Consider the following 16709-nt stretch of genomic DNA (forward strand, 5'->3'; position numbering starts at 1 on the left):
TGTGTGTGTGTGTGTGTGTGTGTGTGTGTGTGTGTGTGTGTGTGTTCTAGACTGAGGATTTTTTTTCCAAGTTCCAATTATCTGGTCATTCATTTGTATGTCCCATGGCAATCCTCCGTAGGGTGAATTTCTTTTGTTTATCAGCTAGCTACTAATGTCACAGTTGAATAAAGCAGAGACCTGGACCAAGGTTATTCAGGCTTAGATCTGATATCCAAAGCTAATGTGGGTAGGGTCCTAGTTGTAGGAATCTACAACTCAGTAGACTCCATTTCCTTTAAACAGGAAGCACACCAAAGTCTGCTTTGCATAGTTATTTTCATGATTCTTTGGACCACCTGCTGAGGCAAACAACCCAGGGAATACAGGTCAAACTCCTGAAAGCAGAAAATGCTTTCAAGTCATCTGTGGTTATTGCAGCAAATTGCTTGGCATCTCTGACACTTTGGAATTCCACTCCTCAGATGTCACTGCATTCCTCACTTCTGGACTTGGTCTGAATACCAGCTCATAGCAAATTCCACTTTAAAGATGGCAAAGGAGTGATGTTAAAAGGCTACTGGAGAGAGGAGCAGAAGGTTGAGGGAGGGGTGGTGTGGCCAGCCATGACTTAGTGGTGGTCCTCAAGTGATATAGCCACAACCTTGGGATGTGTCCTCCACCACAGAGCACAACCTACCAGGCAGATGGGAGGCATCAGGCCAGGTGCTGAGTGCAAAAGTTGCAAAGCTTTCCACCACCACAGCCAAAGTGCTTCCCAGCTAGCTGAGATGATAGATGTGGGCATCACCAAAGCAAAACAAGCCTGCAGTTTGTCACTTTCTTAGAGTTAAGGGATTGTAGGAATCCTATGCTCAGTTTATGCTTAGCTAGTTTCTAACTAAGTTCTATCTAAGATCACTTACCTCATCTAGGGCTGATTTCTGGTGCCCACATCAAATGAATACACCTACCACTAACCCCACAGAACACCAAGAAATGGTTTTGTACAATCTGCGCTCACAGCAGATATTTTTCCCCTCAAACTACCAAGGGTGTGTGCTGCATGAGAGTGCTCGTTGAGAATGCTGTCTTTCTGTTTAGACTTTGAGTCTGAGACTGAACAGAGAAAAAATGAGGAATGTTTATCACCAAGAGGAGAGGGTGTAAGAATTCTAATTTTAGCCAGTGTGGCACCAGAGGATGAGAACTTGCCAGAAAAGAGAGAAGCTTAGCTTTAGTGGGAGGGGAGAGTAATGGGGGAGGGGATATGAGGCATTATCATGGTCAAAGTACATGATAAATGTCAGTGAAAATTTCTTTATAAAGCCCATCATTACATATAGTGAATATATGTCAATACAAATTTTAAAGAACAGTTAATAACATTAGCAATAAGTCAAATAAGAAAAGCTGCCAATGACTGGATATGTATTAAATGTCAAGGATCATTTAATTGCCAGCTCCAATTAGTTTTTACATTTAATGATTTATGTATTTGGGGTGTATGTGTGTGTGTGTGTGTGTGTGTGTGTGTGTGTGCGTGTGTGTAGCCTGAGTACACATACCACCATGAGCATGTGAAGTCAGAAGTCAGAGGATAACTTGACTAAGTCAATTTTCTCTTTCTAGTGTGTGAGATCTGGGAATCAAATTTAGGACATCAACTTTGATGGCATGTGATCTTACATCCTCTTGGCCCCAGCTTCATTAAGGATATCAGAATCTCAGCAGTGTTTGATATCAGGAAATCCCCACAATGGGGCCGCCTAAAAATCTTGTTGTTTTTTTGCCATTGTCGTCGTCGTCGTCGTCGTTGTTGTTGTTGTTGTTGTTAACTGTTTTGTTTATCCTCCAGTGTCATAGGCTTGTGACCCTCCCCATATTAGTCTTTTTTGTTTTGAGCTAGATCCCTGAAGTCTAGCCAGCTCTGGTTTTGCACCCAAGTCTTGGAGTGGCACTTCATGAGGCTTTGAGAGATCCTGTATAGAAAGCAAGAGTTCTCAAGCCCTGAGGACCTTAAGGGGATTATGGGGCAATTGTAAAGGTTGGTGACCAGTGAGAACAAACACAAACAGGCTCACCAAATGGCAATCTTCTGCAGGTCTGGCACTCTTGGAGGGAACTCAAGACAGCTTTACCAGCTTCCAGCAGGTCTACCTCTGGAAAGGTGAGCTCCAAGGTGGGAAAGCAGGGGTGACAGAAGAGTGACTTCCTGAGTTTAGCCTCAGTTTCCATCCACAAGGTACTCTGCTACTCATGGAGGAAGGGGTGGGATGCAGACTTATGTTCTGTGGACATGCTTTTTATGGAGAAGAAGGCTCCCACTGCTCATCAGAGGAGGCACATAGTCTAAAAGAATGCCATGTGAACACCATCATCTATGAGCATTTTAAAAGGATAAATGCTCATGGTTACAGTGTCACAGGCAGTCTAGTTCTAGTCCTGAAAGACTTCCTAATGTTTGGTATAGGACCAAGCTTGCTGATCTGGGTGGCTGGATCTATTCCTGTCTTGGATTTAGTTCCTGGTTGTAGAACATGAATGTTGTTATTTGGCTGACTTAATAGTACCAGTGATCTTTTCTTCTTCTTCTTCCTAGATTCTGACATGGGGTCTCGACTGGAGTCTATGGCATGTAAAAGGGGATTGGTGCCAAGGTCAGACTCTCCAGGAGGAGCAGGTATTGACTTGGAAGAGTTTATATAGCTACAGAGACAAGATGGAGGTACCCAAGGTCTAATCAATGGATGAGCCTCTTATTATTACGCCATTCTGAAACCTTGGAACCTCACAAAGCATCAAATTATGTCTCATGTCTAATTATCCACTCATAAACACAGAGATTCCTGCAGTGGGCAGTCCGAACAGAATGTAAAGTGGCTTCATTGCCAATTCCGACTGTTGCTGAAACAGAAACAAACAATAAATATAGCAGGAGAAATTGGGTGCTTAAAAACAGAACTTAACTGAGCATGTCCAGGACTCCACTCATGCCAGCCCTGTAGGGCCTAGAAAAGTGTTTGGCTCTTAACTGTGAAGACTGGCAAATATGGGATTCAAAGCCTGCATGTAGTGAGGGCCTTCTGCTATGCAGTTACATAGTAGAAACCATCAAAAGGGTTCAAGTGAGTAAGAGGGAAGCCAGTTTGCTTTTATCACCCACTCTGCTGTACAACAACCTGCTCACCATGCATTAGCCTCTGAACCTGGATTCCAACATGACTTAGCTAACAAGAGTATGGCTGACTGAAACTTTCAAATATAGAAATCTGCTGATATGGCACTTTGGTTGGCAGAGCTATGTTATCTGAGGCCACCCAGAAACGGGGTGAAATCTTTTTTTTTTTTTTTTTTGGTTTTTCCAGACAGGGTTTCTCTGTATAGCTCTGGCTGTCCTGGAACTCACTTGGTAGACCAGGCTGGCCTCGAACTCAGAAATCTGCCTGCCTCTGCCTCCCGAGTGCTGGGATTAAAGGCCTGCGCCACCAAGGGGTGAAATCTTAAAGGGACCCTCTGCCTGAGATAGAAAGAGAACCAGAGGGCTCAGCTTTCATCCAAACCAAAAATCTGGGTTTACAACTAAATGGTTTCTAAGAAGTTCTAAGCCCTTCTGAACCCCTTTGCCTGACCGGATTGATACCCTGTCGTTTCTAGCCCTGCTCTGGCCTCTGGTCATGTAAGAATGCTTGTCTCTATTTCTGCTCTATCTCCAAGTATCTTCTCTCTGTTCAATGCTTGCTAAGTAGGTATAGAGCTCACCCTCTCCTTCTTTTGCAGATGTGGCAACAGAACTTTTCTTCCCTGTGGACATTACCCAGGTCATTGTCAACACAAGCCACTCGTTGCCCAGCCAGCAGTACTGGCTCTCCACACTCCTGTTTTCAGCAGAGCAGGCAAACCTGTGGTGCCTTTCTCGTGAGTACCCTTAGCCTACAAGTTTTCTTCAGACCATGTTTCACCAACACCTGACAAGTAGAGAATTTTAAATGCATTGTTATAACTAAAGGGTCACTTCATTCTTAGCCTAAAAGTGGAGCTTATTCCCAGATTTCAGGAAGCTCACCATTGAAGGTCATTTCTGCTCAGCAACCAGAACCTGTCTTCCATCCATCCATCCATCCAACCAATGTTAAATATGCATTATGTCCTAGGACTTACCTTTGACTGTGTGGATAAGAACCAAACCAGAATCAGCCATCCTTTTCCTTAAAAGGAGCTCATAAGTATCTTTGGCAAGACTGACATAGATAGGGAATAGAGTGCTCATGTACAAATCTCTGGTCTATGCTCTTCTGACTGTTAGTGCCTCTGAGAAGCCGTAAATAGAGACACTGAGTTTTTACCATGTTGTCTCCTGTGTTGCTGGGTTTGAGTCTGACTTCTCATCTCACTTTGGCTATGCCTACACTTAAGCAACCATATCATATTTCCCCACTTCAAAGATTCCAAGTGTTTTTGTTTAGGTTTTCATGGCTATCATGGCTGTACTGGTATTTTTGCCAACTTGACACAATCTAGGGTCAGCTAGCTTAAGAAAATTCATCCATCAGATTGGTTCTATAAGACATTTTCATAATTAATGATTGACATGAAAGAATCTATTCCACTGTGGGCAATGCCATTCCTGAGTTGGAGGTCCTGGGTTGGATACAAAGACAGGCAGAATAAGGTATGGAGAGTAAGTCAGTAATCAGCATTCATACATAGTCTGCATCAGCTCTTACCTGTAGGTTCCTGCCTTGAGTCCCTTCGTGATAGGCAGCTGTAAGGTGGAATAGGACCTTTCCTTCTCAGGTCGCATGTAGTTATGGTGCTTATCTCTGCAATAGAAAGTGAACTAACGCAGTAGGTCTCTGCCTTGAAAGAGTCTCCAGAATATTCCACCTACCCCAGGCTTCTCATGAACTAAACACCAACTGTCCTCTTGCCTTTAGGGTGTGCCCAGGAGCCTGTTTTCTGTCAACTTGCAGACATAACAAAAAGCTCATCTTTGTATTTCACCTGCTTCCTATACCCAGAAGCTCAGGTTTGTGACAATGTCATGGAATCTAATGCCAAGAACTGCAGTCAGATTCTGCCCCACCAACCAACGGCCCTCTTCCGGAGGAAAGGTAGGAACTCTGGTCTTTATAATCTGGGTGGTTGATAGGCCATCACTCCGTGTGGTCTTCTTTTCCCTTTAAAAAGAATACTCTACATACACACACACACACACACACACACACACACACACACACACACACAAATAAAATGTGTCTATGAATGTTTTAAAGACAGCAAAGAGGGATACATGGGCCTGATTAGAAGGAGGAAAGGGAAGCGGAATATGATATAATAATATTATAATCTTAAAAAACTAATATATTTAAGTACTATTTATATATTAATAAATATATAGGGATAGATAGATAGATAGATAGATAGATAGATAGATAGATAGATAGATAGATAATAGTAATATTATCCATGGTCCTTCAGAGATGTGAAGCCATTCAAAAGGGCATCAGGCTGACACTTTAGAGTGCTCTACTCTGCTCTGGGGTCTCATCTTACTTGCACCAGAATTTCATGCAACTGTGTATACAGAGATTACAAGAACAGTGGCTTTTACACCATCACAGTTGCTTTCTCTCTTCAAGGGCAGTGATTATGTCATTTTGTCATCATGATGGTGATGTCATTTCTTTCACCCTGTTGTCACAGCAGTTTCTTCTTCCACCTTTTTTTGCCAGGGCCCTTCTCATGTTTGGAGGCCCTCAGTTTCTCCTCAAATGTCAAGAGGCCACAAGGCTGTGGCTCAGCTCTGTTTTGTGAGAGCTTCTTGACTATGGGTTTCTCTTAAGTATACTCTGGTCCAGTCACTTAGGGTGGGATTGCTCATATCAGTACTCCTAGGCCCTTTGACAGAGGAGTCTCATAGTGCTCGGTCTGAGTACACACACTAGCAAGGTAGGAGAGTATTGGCTCTCTGGGAAGCCTAGATCATGCTCTCAAATTCATTGTGAGGTTTATGCATCTACTATCCAGGGCTGCTAAGAGACTGTCTCTTCTGGGTCTTAGAAAAGACTCAGAATAAATCTTCCCTGTGGGAAGGCCACTTAGTCCACCCTTTGCCCTGGAGGCAGGAGTACAAAGTTAAATACAATCCTTGTTGCTTCACACAGGGGCGCAGAAGCTGCCTTCTTGTCTCCAGGGACAAGGTTCATTCCTCCACAGGCTTCCTAGATTCTGAGATTGTATGTTCCATCTCTCTCTGATTCTCATTTCCCCATGGGCTAGATCCTTTTCAAGAGTTCCCAGCATGAAGGCCTGGGTTCTATTCCAAACACTAGTAGTGGTTCATATCTGTAATTCTAGAACTCAGTAGGTAGAGGCGGGGGGTCAGAAGATCAAAGATATCCTTGGCTAAATATCAAATTCAGGGCTAGCTTAGCTTACACAACAACCTATGTCAAAAATTAACCAACCAAATGGAATCTCCTGAGTCTTAGTGTAGTAATATTTGGAGAGCAAATGTGTGAGTTTTATCTGCCTTCTTCCTAGAAGTTCAGTTTGGGGTCTACTCATGATACCTGTACTCTCAAAAGTCTAATCATCTGTATTTGTTTTTCCTCTGTGCAGTTGTGCTGAATGATAGCGTGAAGAACTTTTATACTCGCCTGCCGTTCCAAAAGCTCACAGGGATTTCCATCAGAGACAAAATCCCCATGTCTGGAAAACTCATTTCCAATGGGTAAGTGGCCAAGTGCTACCTCTAAGCTTATTGTTAAGACTCCTTGGGTTCCACTAAAACGTGGAGCAACAATAACAACAACACAATCCAAAGCTAAGGGTATAGGAGATAACCAGATCAGAAAGCCCTGATGAAGGCAAATGACATTAAGTACTACATTCTGTGCTGAGCCTGCAGTCTGCTGAGGGAGCAGATGTCCTGAGCAGTCTTGTCAGTTAATAAACATGATGAAGATTGTCATAAACTTCTTCCTTGCAGGCTTTTAGTGTTGTGTTCAGAGTCTATAAAGCAAGCACAATTTTTAACAGAGCCATAGCTTATAGGAATGCTTACTTATTACTTCTACAACCTCTTGTTTACTGGAAGCTGTTTGGCTTTTTGCTAGTTGTTATAACTCAGAATGGGGTCCTCTCAGCACACTTTATCCACCTCACTTTTCAGAATCCCCAAGCATGCTCTTGCCTATCTGCATTCCTGGGCCTTCCCTGGACCTCCCAAATTTGAGGTCCTGGGAGGAGACTCATGAATCAAGATTTTAAGGAAAATCCCCAGTGAGTCTTTTGTATTTTAGTAGTCACTGATCCATGAACTGCTAATCTGTGAAGTGCTGTTGAGTTATGGAATTGCATCATGTTGCTGGCAACTAAGTGCTATTTCTGAGAATGGAGCTCAAAAGATGGCACAAGCTTATTTGTCTTGAGATCCAGCTGGACATCACCCTATTAAGGGAGGGGATAGAAGCTAGATGTCACCATGCTGAGATGAGGGAATAGAAACCAGATAAGTTTTGTTGAATGTCACCATGCTGATCTTGGTACTGGGACAGGAACTGGTGGGACAGAACCTATGATAAGCTACAAAAACCTATAGTCCAGGCTGGAGATTAACAGTGGGCCTTTTAAAGAAGGGGCAAGCAATAGGTAGGCAGGTAGGTACCTGGGTAGGGATCTAGGGCAGAGAAAGCCAGGGAGATGACTTAACATTTTCTGGGCAGAGATTCACTGGAAAAATTACCAAGCAGACACAAGGTTCAAGACGGGGATAGGACTTGGATTTAGGAAAGAAGAGCACAAATGAGGCAGGACCCTCGTACCAGAAATGACCGAGAGGTTAAGCAAACTCTCAGGAGTTAGGGGTGATTGATAGATCAAGACATAGGAGTAAGGTAAGGGAATATTCAGAACTGGGAACCAGAATAATGGCTAGAGGTGCTAGAGCCCTTCTGCCATGAAGCTGCAGGCAGGATCTTGCAGCTATACTAGTTGGATGAACAAGGATGGTCCTGGAGAGGGACTGACTGAGGGAGTAAATTAATGGAGGACCTGAAGATAATGTTCCTGAGAAAAGAGTGGAAATTTAGAATGTCAGCCACATTTTATATGCTTATGAAGAAATCTGATCCCTTAAGTTTGAGTGATTTCATTCCTTCTGCACAGCAGAATCTGGCTGCCCTCAGGAAGCTTCACTTATATCTTCTCTTCTCACTGCAGGTTCTTTGAGTGCGAGCGGCTCTGTGACAGGGACCCTTGTTGCACTGGCTTTGGTTTTCTAAATGTCTCTCAGCTGCAAGGTAAGACTAATGAAGGAGGCAGCCCCCAATCCCAGGTGTACACCTCAGTCTAGAAACATTCATGTTTATGATCGTATATGGTCCTTAATATCTCCTCATGGCAAGGAGAATGTTAGCTTCATATGCAGAAAGGAAACCAGCTGGGGGAAGCAAGTGGCTCATTGTTATGAAATTAACATTGTGGCTGTCCTGGTCTATCTGCCCACTTCATATACAGCAAGTCTATCTGCCCACTTATATACAACAGGTCTACTTGATCCCAAGGACTGTCCCTCCTTGTTTCTATACTTTATTTATATGTCTTCTACTGTGTTTTCAGAGTTGTCCAGTCAGCATGGTTGGCTGAACTTTAGATATATCACATGATCTATATTAACCACTCACTCAGTCACTTACTGATGATGTGATTCTGGACAATTAATTCACTTATAATCTAACCAGGCCTTAGTTAGCATCTTCACCTGTAAACCAGGCCCAGTGAAATGATACTTACAAATCCAGATGATCTCTTCTATGTATGATTAACAGGTATTCTGTTAGGAGCAGCTACTTCCTTTTCTGGACTCATGGGCTTATAAATAGTGGATCTGGGGTTGTTGGGATGGCCAAGTTCCCACCTGGAATACAGTACAGAAGTCCCAACATCTGTTGAGCAATGGCTTACAGAATTCTTCCTGCTTAGTTCATATTTCACACTGTCCCACCTTTCTGGACTCCTGTGTTCTCCCTCCAGGAGGAGAGGTGACCTGCCTGACTCTGAACAGCATGGGAATTCAAACGTGCAGTGAGGAGAGTGGAGCAACCTGGCGCATTTTGGATTGTGGCTCTGAGGACACAGAAGTCCACACCCATCCCTTTGGGTGGTACCAGAAGCCTGGTGAGTCACCTGCTACTGGCACATGTGTCTGCTGTTGACCATATCTCTAGCCTGCATTAGGATGATGTCTTAAGATCAGGAAGAAGATTAGTCGGAATTCACTGGAAACCAATGATGGAAATGGATTCTATCTAATTCAAGAAGAAAAGACATGCCTTGGAGACGGTTCATTAACTTAAATGAAAGATTACCAATTAGATCTCAGGAAAGATGGAACAAGACCAGGTTCACAGATATAGTTAGCTAGGGTACATAGCAGCTTCTTCAGTTTGCTACTTGTACTGGCTTTAGAGGGGCTGCTGATGGTATCCTTTAGAAGCCTGTCATTCAGGATTAGGTTGCCCAGCATAGTCTAGAAATAGCCCACTGATGGAGGGAGAAGGGGATAACATGAGTGGAGGCCTCAGAAAATACAGAAGTATTAGGAGAAAGAACACTTAACCTCCTTAGGTCCTGTTGCTAGACAAACAGCAAAGTCAATAGTTGTCCACTCTACTATGATCCCTTGGTCTCCCCGCTGTGCCAATTTTTATCGTCGGTTGGGATGATGTTCTATATGGCAGTGTCAGGGAAGGAAGGGGGCAGCCTGCATATGTTTTTGGGCACCTAAGTTAGGGTTTCAGGAAAGGAGCACCTGTGTGGGTCATGAGGCAAATGGCTGCATTATCTAAGACTCATCTCCAGGTCTGTTTTAGGAGAACAATCTGAAATCAATGAAGAAAAGAGTGGATACTTCTGTATGTGCTCAGATAAAACTACACTCAGAATCCTCCCTCTATGGGACAGGCTGGTTTCTGTAAGACTCATAGCACCCCTTAGCTTCTGTCAGTAGGACAAACGACTGAGGCTCACTGGTCCCATCCACTTAGATACTGGGTATCTATGGTGTAGACAATTGCCTAGAAACTAGAGGAGACTAGCCATCAGATTGTGTCCCCGGAGCAAACTCACGAAAATGTCTCAGAGATAAAAGTATTGTCTCAGGATGTAACTGAGAAGCTGAACAGAGGATCGATCAGTGTCCCCAACCTGACACATAGGTCACTTCCTTCTCAATTCAATTTCTGAGCGAATCTAGAGAGTACTGAACGTTCTTGACACATCCCTAGAAACTCGGGTTGTGTAATTATTGCTGTAACTGAAGTCTTAGAGAAGTGGAACTTTGATCTCCATATTCTTCATACTGTAAAACCACCATTTCCCTACCTAGTTTGGGCAATGAGAGAAAACAGACATTCTTCTTGTGCCTGTTGTGTATCAGAAACATGCTAGGTCTACATGAGCCTTGACATTTAGCATTACGGGAGCTCAGTGGAGTAACTTACAAGCAACTGATTCATCAGCTAGAAAAGATCAACCTGATAGCAGACCAGCTGCTCCTAGTGTGGTCTTTTTTGTCCAAGCCATGTTATAACTAAAGGGTACAGTTTGGTTTCTAGGGCAGAGCCCCCTTAGCCTTGCTCATGTACCTAAATATTCTTTAGCTTTGTGGCACTTAGTATGGACACCAGTATTTCCAGACTAATCTCGTGATTTGTCATGGTTGGAGGTTGCTCTGTGGGGTTTTTCTTTTCTTTCAACAGCTTGAATTGTTTTAAGAAGAAAAAAAAGGGAGTTGTACAATGAAATTGCCACCGTGGACTTATATTTCCATACAGAGACATCTCTAGGGCCAGAGACATACAGAGCTATCTTGACGACCAGGGAGGGGAGGAGCATGCTTGCCTAATACATTAGTTCTATATGACCCCATGGACAGCTGTAAGCCTTAAGCTGCTTCAGAGAGCGATGCTCACCTCAGGCCCTTCTCATCTAGCCTCTCACCTTTTCACCCTGCCAGCATCTGGAAAATGCCACTTTCCATTTTCATTTGACTACGGAAGAGCTGGACAGAAAGAAGCTTAAGCAGTAATTCATTTGTTCAGAATGTGATGGAAGTGGAGCCAAACTATTTCAACATCTTGACAGGCTGGCAAGGATAAGAACCCAAGGTACTCCTGGTTCCAACAGGTTCCAGCTGCTCTGGTCCTTTTCATCTGACAGCTTGGAGTGTTAGTGCATATTCTGTGCCTCAGGGTAGGGACTCAGGAGTCCTGACCAGAAGCCACATGGCAGACAATGAAAAGTCTTATCGGGACTGTCACTCAACAGCAAGTACTGCCATGTAAAGAAACCTGTGGTGTGACAGCCTGCCCTCTCTGTCCATGAGGCTTCCATGCTGGAGGTCAGTACTTTGGAAGCACTATCTCATTAAATCCTCATTCCCCTGTCAGTAGAAGCAAGAAAGGCAGGAGGCTCAAGGGTGCATAGCAAATGGGTTAATTTTACCCCTTAAGCTATGTCACATGGCAGAGTGAGGATGATCCTGGTTTCCTGGCCCCCAGGAACCCTCAGTCTTAAAGCGAGTAACAGGTGCTGAGGAGGTAAACACTTGTTGCTGGGCTTCTCACCCTTGGGCTAAATCCTTCTAAACTTCACTGGGTGTTTGTACTGATGTGAAGTGTTGGTCATTGAGGAATGGGAGAAGAACCGAATGTTGCTGTTTTTCACAGGCATACCCTAGAGAGGCCAGAGTGAGCATGTGAGAATAACTACAACACAGCAGGCACAGCCTACAGGAAGTCCGATTGCCAGAAGTATTGGCAAAAAAGAAAGAAATGCCACGCTTTTCTAGTCCTTGTCTTTTATATCAACTTATCTGTACAAGGCTAGGGAAGGTGCCACACACATGGGCAACACTCAGCCTTGGCCTTGAAGGGTGGGCCTCTCCTAACTGCTTTCGATTAGTCAGTCCTTGCACAAGAGACATACTTTCACTGAGGAACTCTGATAGGTAAAAGCCGTAGGGGACTGGACCTGCTACAATCACAAAGAAAAATAGCTCTTCTTAAACACTGGCTGTCTGCAGACCCGATTCTGAGTGTGCATATGGTATCAGGACAGTCTCAGTTAGAAAAATTCCTTTCCTGTCCCCCATGGAAGACATGCATTCCCTGACCAGAGAATTAAATCATAGTAATGTCACCGGTGTTGCTGAGGCCAGTCCACTGGATGGAGAGCTAGCAGACTATAAAAGGGAAGGAAGAACTGCTCTATCACAGGGATCATGCCAAAGAGACTTCAGGGAAAAGTGAGCCTGAGATAAAAGGTAGACGACAGAGGACCAGAGAGCTGAGACAAGGGAAGCATATGCTCTCCTCCACACCTCAGAGCCTCAGCAAAGAGGGTTGCACCCCAGCCACTACATCCTGACTTCTTTGTCCTCACTGGTCTCACGGAGGATGAAACAAGGCTGAGTCCTCCCAGGTCCAGGAAAATAAATACCAGGAACACAGAAGCATCGAAGCAGAGTCCCACAGATCCTGTGGTAACGGGCTTGCTGATGCTGCTGTCCTCAACTTCATGCAACGTCTGGGGTTTCTTAGCACAGAAATTCAGAAGCCCTGGCCAACTTTAAGAATGGAAATGAGTTGTTTGTAGTCCTCCCCATCAGCAGTACTTAGAGAAGAAATCTTCTTGGTGTCTAGAAGACCAGATGTATGTGTACAAGACACAGGGGTTACTCAGGTCCACATATCATAAACTCAGGCCTTCCTGCATAGGTAGGAACAGGCCCTGATAGCCCCTACATCTTAAAAAAGATTGCCTCCCCCACCCTATTTGTATGTGCTCCACATGGGCTTCAGTGAGACCACACTTGGCTTTGTTCACTAAGTCAGATGTGTCTTCTTGAAATGACAATCACAGCTCTGGGTCCTTTTTTCTTCTAGGCAAGGTCCCTCAAAACCTGTTGAAGTTACAGACACAAAAGAGACATTGGGAAGGGAATGACAATTTCTTCTACTTTCCTTGAGATCCACACAGATGGCACCACATTCACAGAGCAGTTATTGTATCCTCCCTCCTCCCTCTCCTCATACCAACACTCTCACACTTACCAGGCATTATGTGTTCCTATCATTGGCTAGCAGCCAGCATCCCCTTACCATGGTGCTTTCTTTCTACTCACAAGCCAGTGAGGTAAGGCTTATTCTATTTCTTACACCCAGACAAGATGAGATTGGAGCCTTTTCTCCAGCACTTCTGACACAAAATGTGTAGTTCCATCTGTAAGCAAGATCCCAATTCTCTAGACATAAGTTGAGTGTTTATTGATGCTTTCAGTTCTGGTGTGAAATACCTGAAGTTTAAGTCAGAACTAAGAGCCTTTGCAAAGGGTACAATCTTACAAGCTTCCCCACTACCTGCAAACTATGAGCTTATGGCCTTCTGTCCTTCCAAGCAACTGACAGTAAGTTAAGAATTTCCATTTCTCCTCGGGTTGTCCAATAACTTGCCGGAATAGCTCAAGGAATACAGAGAAACCATTAGCTACTATTCATACTTTACTAGGACAGATTCAACTGGGACTGGACTAGGGTGTAGCTCAGAAATAGAGTGCTTCTCTGGCATATGTAAGCCTTGGGTTCCATCTCTACCAAGGCAAGTAAACAAAAACCAAATCCTTACAATTCAATAGCCATGTGGAAGACAATGTGGAAAGTGGGGTAGAGGGTTCCTGTGTCTGTCCTGGCTATGTGCTCACTAATTGTGGAGCTTTGCAAACCCAGCAGCCGAGGAGCTCTGTGCCAGGAAACAGGATGAAGTCCTGATATAAATCTTACTACATGTCAGTGTCATAAATGCTTGATGTATCAACTGAGGTCAATACTCAGACTGACCATGGTGTGTTTCCTGCCACTAGATTAAAGCTGCAGGAAGATCTAGGAAGCAGTGTATTCAAATGGGTGCTGGGAGCTTTGTCTCGGACACCTGTCCTCAGTTCATATGCTTCAGTTGTCCCTAGATTTTCATTAGAACCTCACACAATACAAACAGCTCTCTGTGGATTTCAACATAGATTTCTTGAGCAGTGTACCCAGATAACAGGAAGTACACACTTGGATAAACACCCTCAGCAGATGGCCAGACTGTTCCCTAATGACTCTACTCTTGGGTTTCCTATTCTGGGAAGGGACAACAAAACATGGTGTGACTGGAGTCCAAATACAGGCCTGGTACAAACGAGTGAAGCGGGGGAGTTGTTAGCAATTATGGACATTTTGTGTGATGTTTTCAGTATGGGGGTGTGTATCCTCAGCTCAGATGTCAGTATCAGGAAACCTATGAGGAATATCAAGTCTCAGGCCAATCCCTGGCCCCTGGAGTTGGACCCCTGGAAGATGGGCTCCAGCACAGTATTACCTGTTGTTACCAACCCCTGAAGCAGATTTAATATCAACTGAAATTTTGCAGTCGATGTCTGTAAATGATAGCAAGAGGTGCCTCCAGGAGAGTGAAATAAAGGGAGGGAAGAGACTGTGACTGAAGGTCTGGAGCCTTGAGAGGCCAGGGCTCTTCGTTCAGTTAATGTGGTTACCACAGAACAGGGTAACTTATAAGGAAATGCCTCTCACAGTTTTGGCAGTAGGCAAGCCAATTAATGCCAACATGCTGGCATCTGGAGAGGGCCTTCTCCAATTGTAACAGGGTAGAGGCAATGCATGGTAAAGAACAAGGTGAGAAGAAAAGCCATACTGTGGATATGGCAGCTTTTCAAACGGGACTGTTCCCAGGATCAGATCCAGAGGTCACACAGACCTCCACAACCCCTCATCCTCACCACGCTATTTATCTATTCATGAGGGTGGAAGCCCACAGCCCTGACCACCGTTCAAAATTCCCACCTATCAATGGCCACGAGGCAAATGAACTTCCACAAGAGTTGTGTAGGAAGCATTCAAGTCATAGCATGGTGTTTTGTACACCAGACAAAAGGGAGTAAGATAGGAGATGCAGGAATTTTGGAACCAGCATAGAAACACACTCTGACCTGAGGGACAAGAGAATGACATGAATGTGCCATTATGAGGGGGGAATCCTCTGAGTGGATAATGCCCGAATTTGTTCATTGCTTACTGTATTTCCTAAGCTGCAATGTCAGTCCCTGTGAGGGAAAGGAGTTCTGGGCTTGGTCCTCTTTCAGTCATTGGAAGGAGGAATAATAAGGAGGCTTTGAAGATTTGGATGTGTTCAGTGAAGGGAGAGGAAGGGAAGAGGCTAGAGCATTTCTGTGTCATCTACAGGGTATGCAGTTCCTCACTGAGTTCTTATATCATCTTCACTGTACAAATACCAAGGCCAGGCACCAAAACCAGATGACATGTCCCTGTGCACTCTTCCTCGTGACATATCATGTTCAAAGTCAAGTCTGTCTTTCCCCAGATTCCAGGTATCCCCACCCATGTAACTTGCTATTTATCATTGCGGTTTATTGATCTTTTGTGCCCTGTTTCTGTGGCACACATTACATATTAGGTCACCTCCTGTAGTACCACAGTGACCTTGGTGATAGGTAGTGTCATCTCCATAGTACAGATGTGGAAACTGAGTCAGATTCGGTGGTTACAGCAGCAGGCTTTTGTGGTATGACTAATGACATATGAGTGAACAATGCAAGCCAGTCCTGCCTGGAAGCTGTCAGGCAGTATTGAAGTATACGGGAACCTCTTTACCCTGTGTGGTGCTAACCGAAGCATGGTTTTGGACAGAGCCTCTCCAGTCCAGGGTCCTAAGAGAAGAAGTCATCATGGAGCTCCATCCCTGGCTCATGCTGACTTTAACAGACCTCTGGTTTCCACCACTGCCCTGCACCTCTGCTGTTGTCTCTGTAGCTAAAATCCTGCCTTTTCTTCTTTCCAGCTGTGTGGAGTGACACTCCCAGCTTCTGCCCTTCTGCTGCCCTGCAATCCCTCACTGAAGAGAAGGGTAAGTTCATTGTCTACTTGATCATTCTTGGGAGAAATACCATCTCTCTCCACTTCCTATTTTTTTCCTTTTCCTTTGTGCAATGATTTAGCTTTTAAAGCATGACACTGTTAAATACATAAATTCTAGAATTCATGGATGAAACACACTTGCAGGTATGCTAGATACCAGCAGTGTGCCCTTTCCATAGATATAAATGACAGAAGTGCACACAGAACAGCTCACAAGATCGGATGGCTTTTAAGCCTGATGTTCTCCTTGTCCTGTCTTAAGTATGCACAACTCTCCCAGATACTCTCTAGACTCATACATCTCAGGCAAGGCCAGGAGGGTGGTGTTGTGGTCGCAATGTCAAAAGGCAGTTTTTTGTTTATTGGGGCAAGCCAGCTGTAGCTTAGAGCTACTGTTCAGAGGGTACAGTAGGTACTGAAGCTATGATCCCACACCCAGGAATTCAACCAAGACTGAGGCAGACCCTTCTTATGTTCTGCTGAAACATGCTTCAGCTGGTTGCAAGGTAGCAAGGAAAGCTGGAGTGTGAGGGCTGGGGATGCTCTAGGGTGAGGTGAGAGTCTGGCCAATATGGGGTAAGCCTTTTGCACTGCCCTTTCTTCTAGTTCTCCCTGTCAGGAAAGGAGAAGCATATAGTAGGTCCCAGGTGTCACTCAGCTAAGCGGACACATTCCATTAATCCCTGTCCTATGGCATGCTGCCTGTGAAGTTTGAGATACCTGTCATTA

At 44.4% G+C, this 16709-nt stretch overlaps 1 protein-coding gene across 2 annotated transcripts in view; it reads left to right on the forward strand.

Moving 5' to 3' along the window:
* Tg (thyroglobulin) overlaps positions 1-16709 on the forward strand; it is a 180530-nt gene that overhangs the window by 61390 nt on the left and 102431 nt on the right. For both annotated transcript variants that reach the window (XM_021216474.1, XM_021216475.2), the window contains exons 28-35: positions 2084-2149; positions 2582-2662; positions 3760-3897; positions 4917-5093; positions 6604-6715; positions 8206-8285; positions 9019-9162; positions 15904-15969. In XM_021216474.1, the coding sequence (XP_021072133.1) occupies positions 2084-2149; positions 2582-2662; positions 3760-3897; positions 4917-5093; positions 6604-6715; positions 8206-8285; positions 9019-9162; positions 15904-15969 (864 nt within the window). The remainder of the gene's footprint in view (positions 1-2083; positions 2150-2581; positions 2663-3759; positions 3898-4916; positions 5094-6603; positions 6716-8205; positions 8286-9018; positions 9163-15903; positions 15970-16709) is intronic.

Source organism: Mus pahari, chromosome 17 (genome assembly GCF_900095145.1).
Source record: "Mus pahari chromosome 17, PAHARI_EIJ_v1.1, whole genome shotgun sequence".
In the NCBI taxonomy this organism is placed as follows: domain Eukaryota; kingdom Metazoa; phylum Chordata; class Mammalia; order Rodentia; family Muridae; genus Mus; species Mus pahari.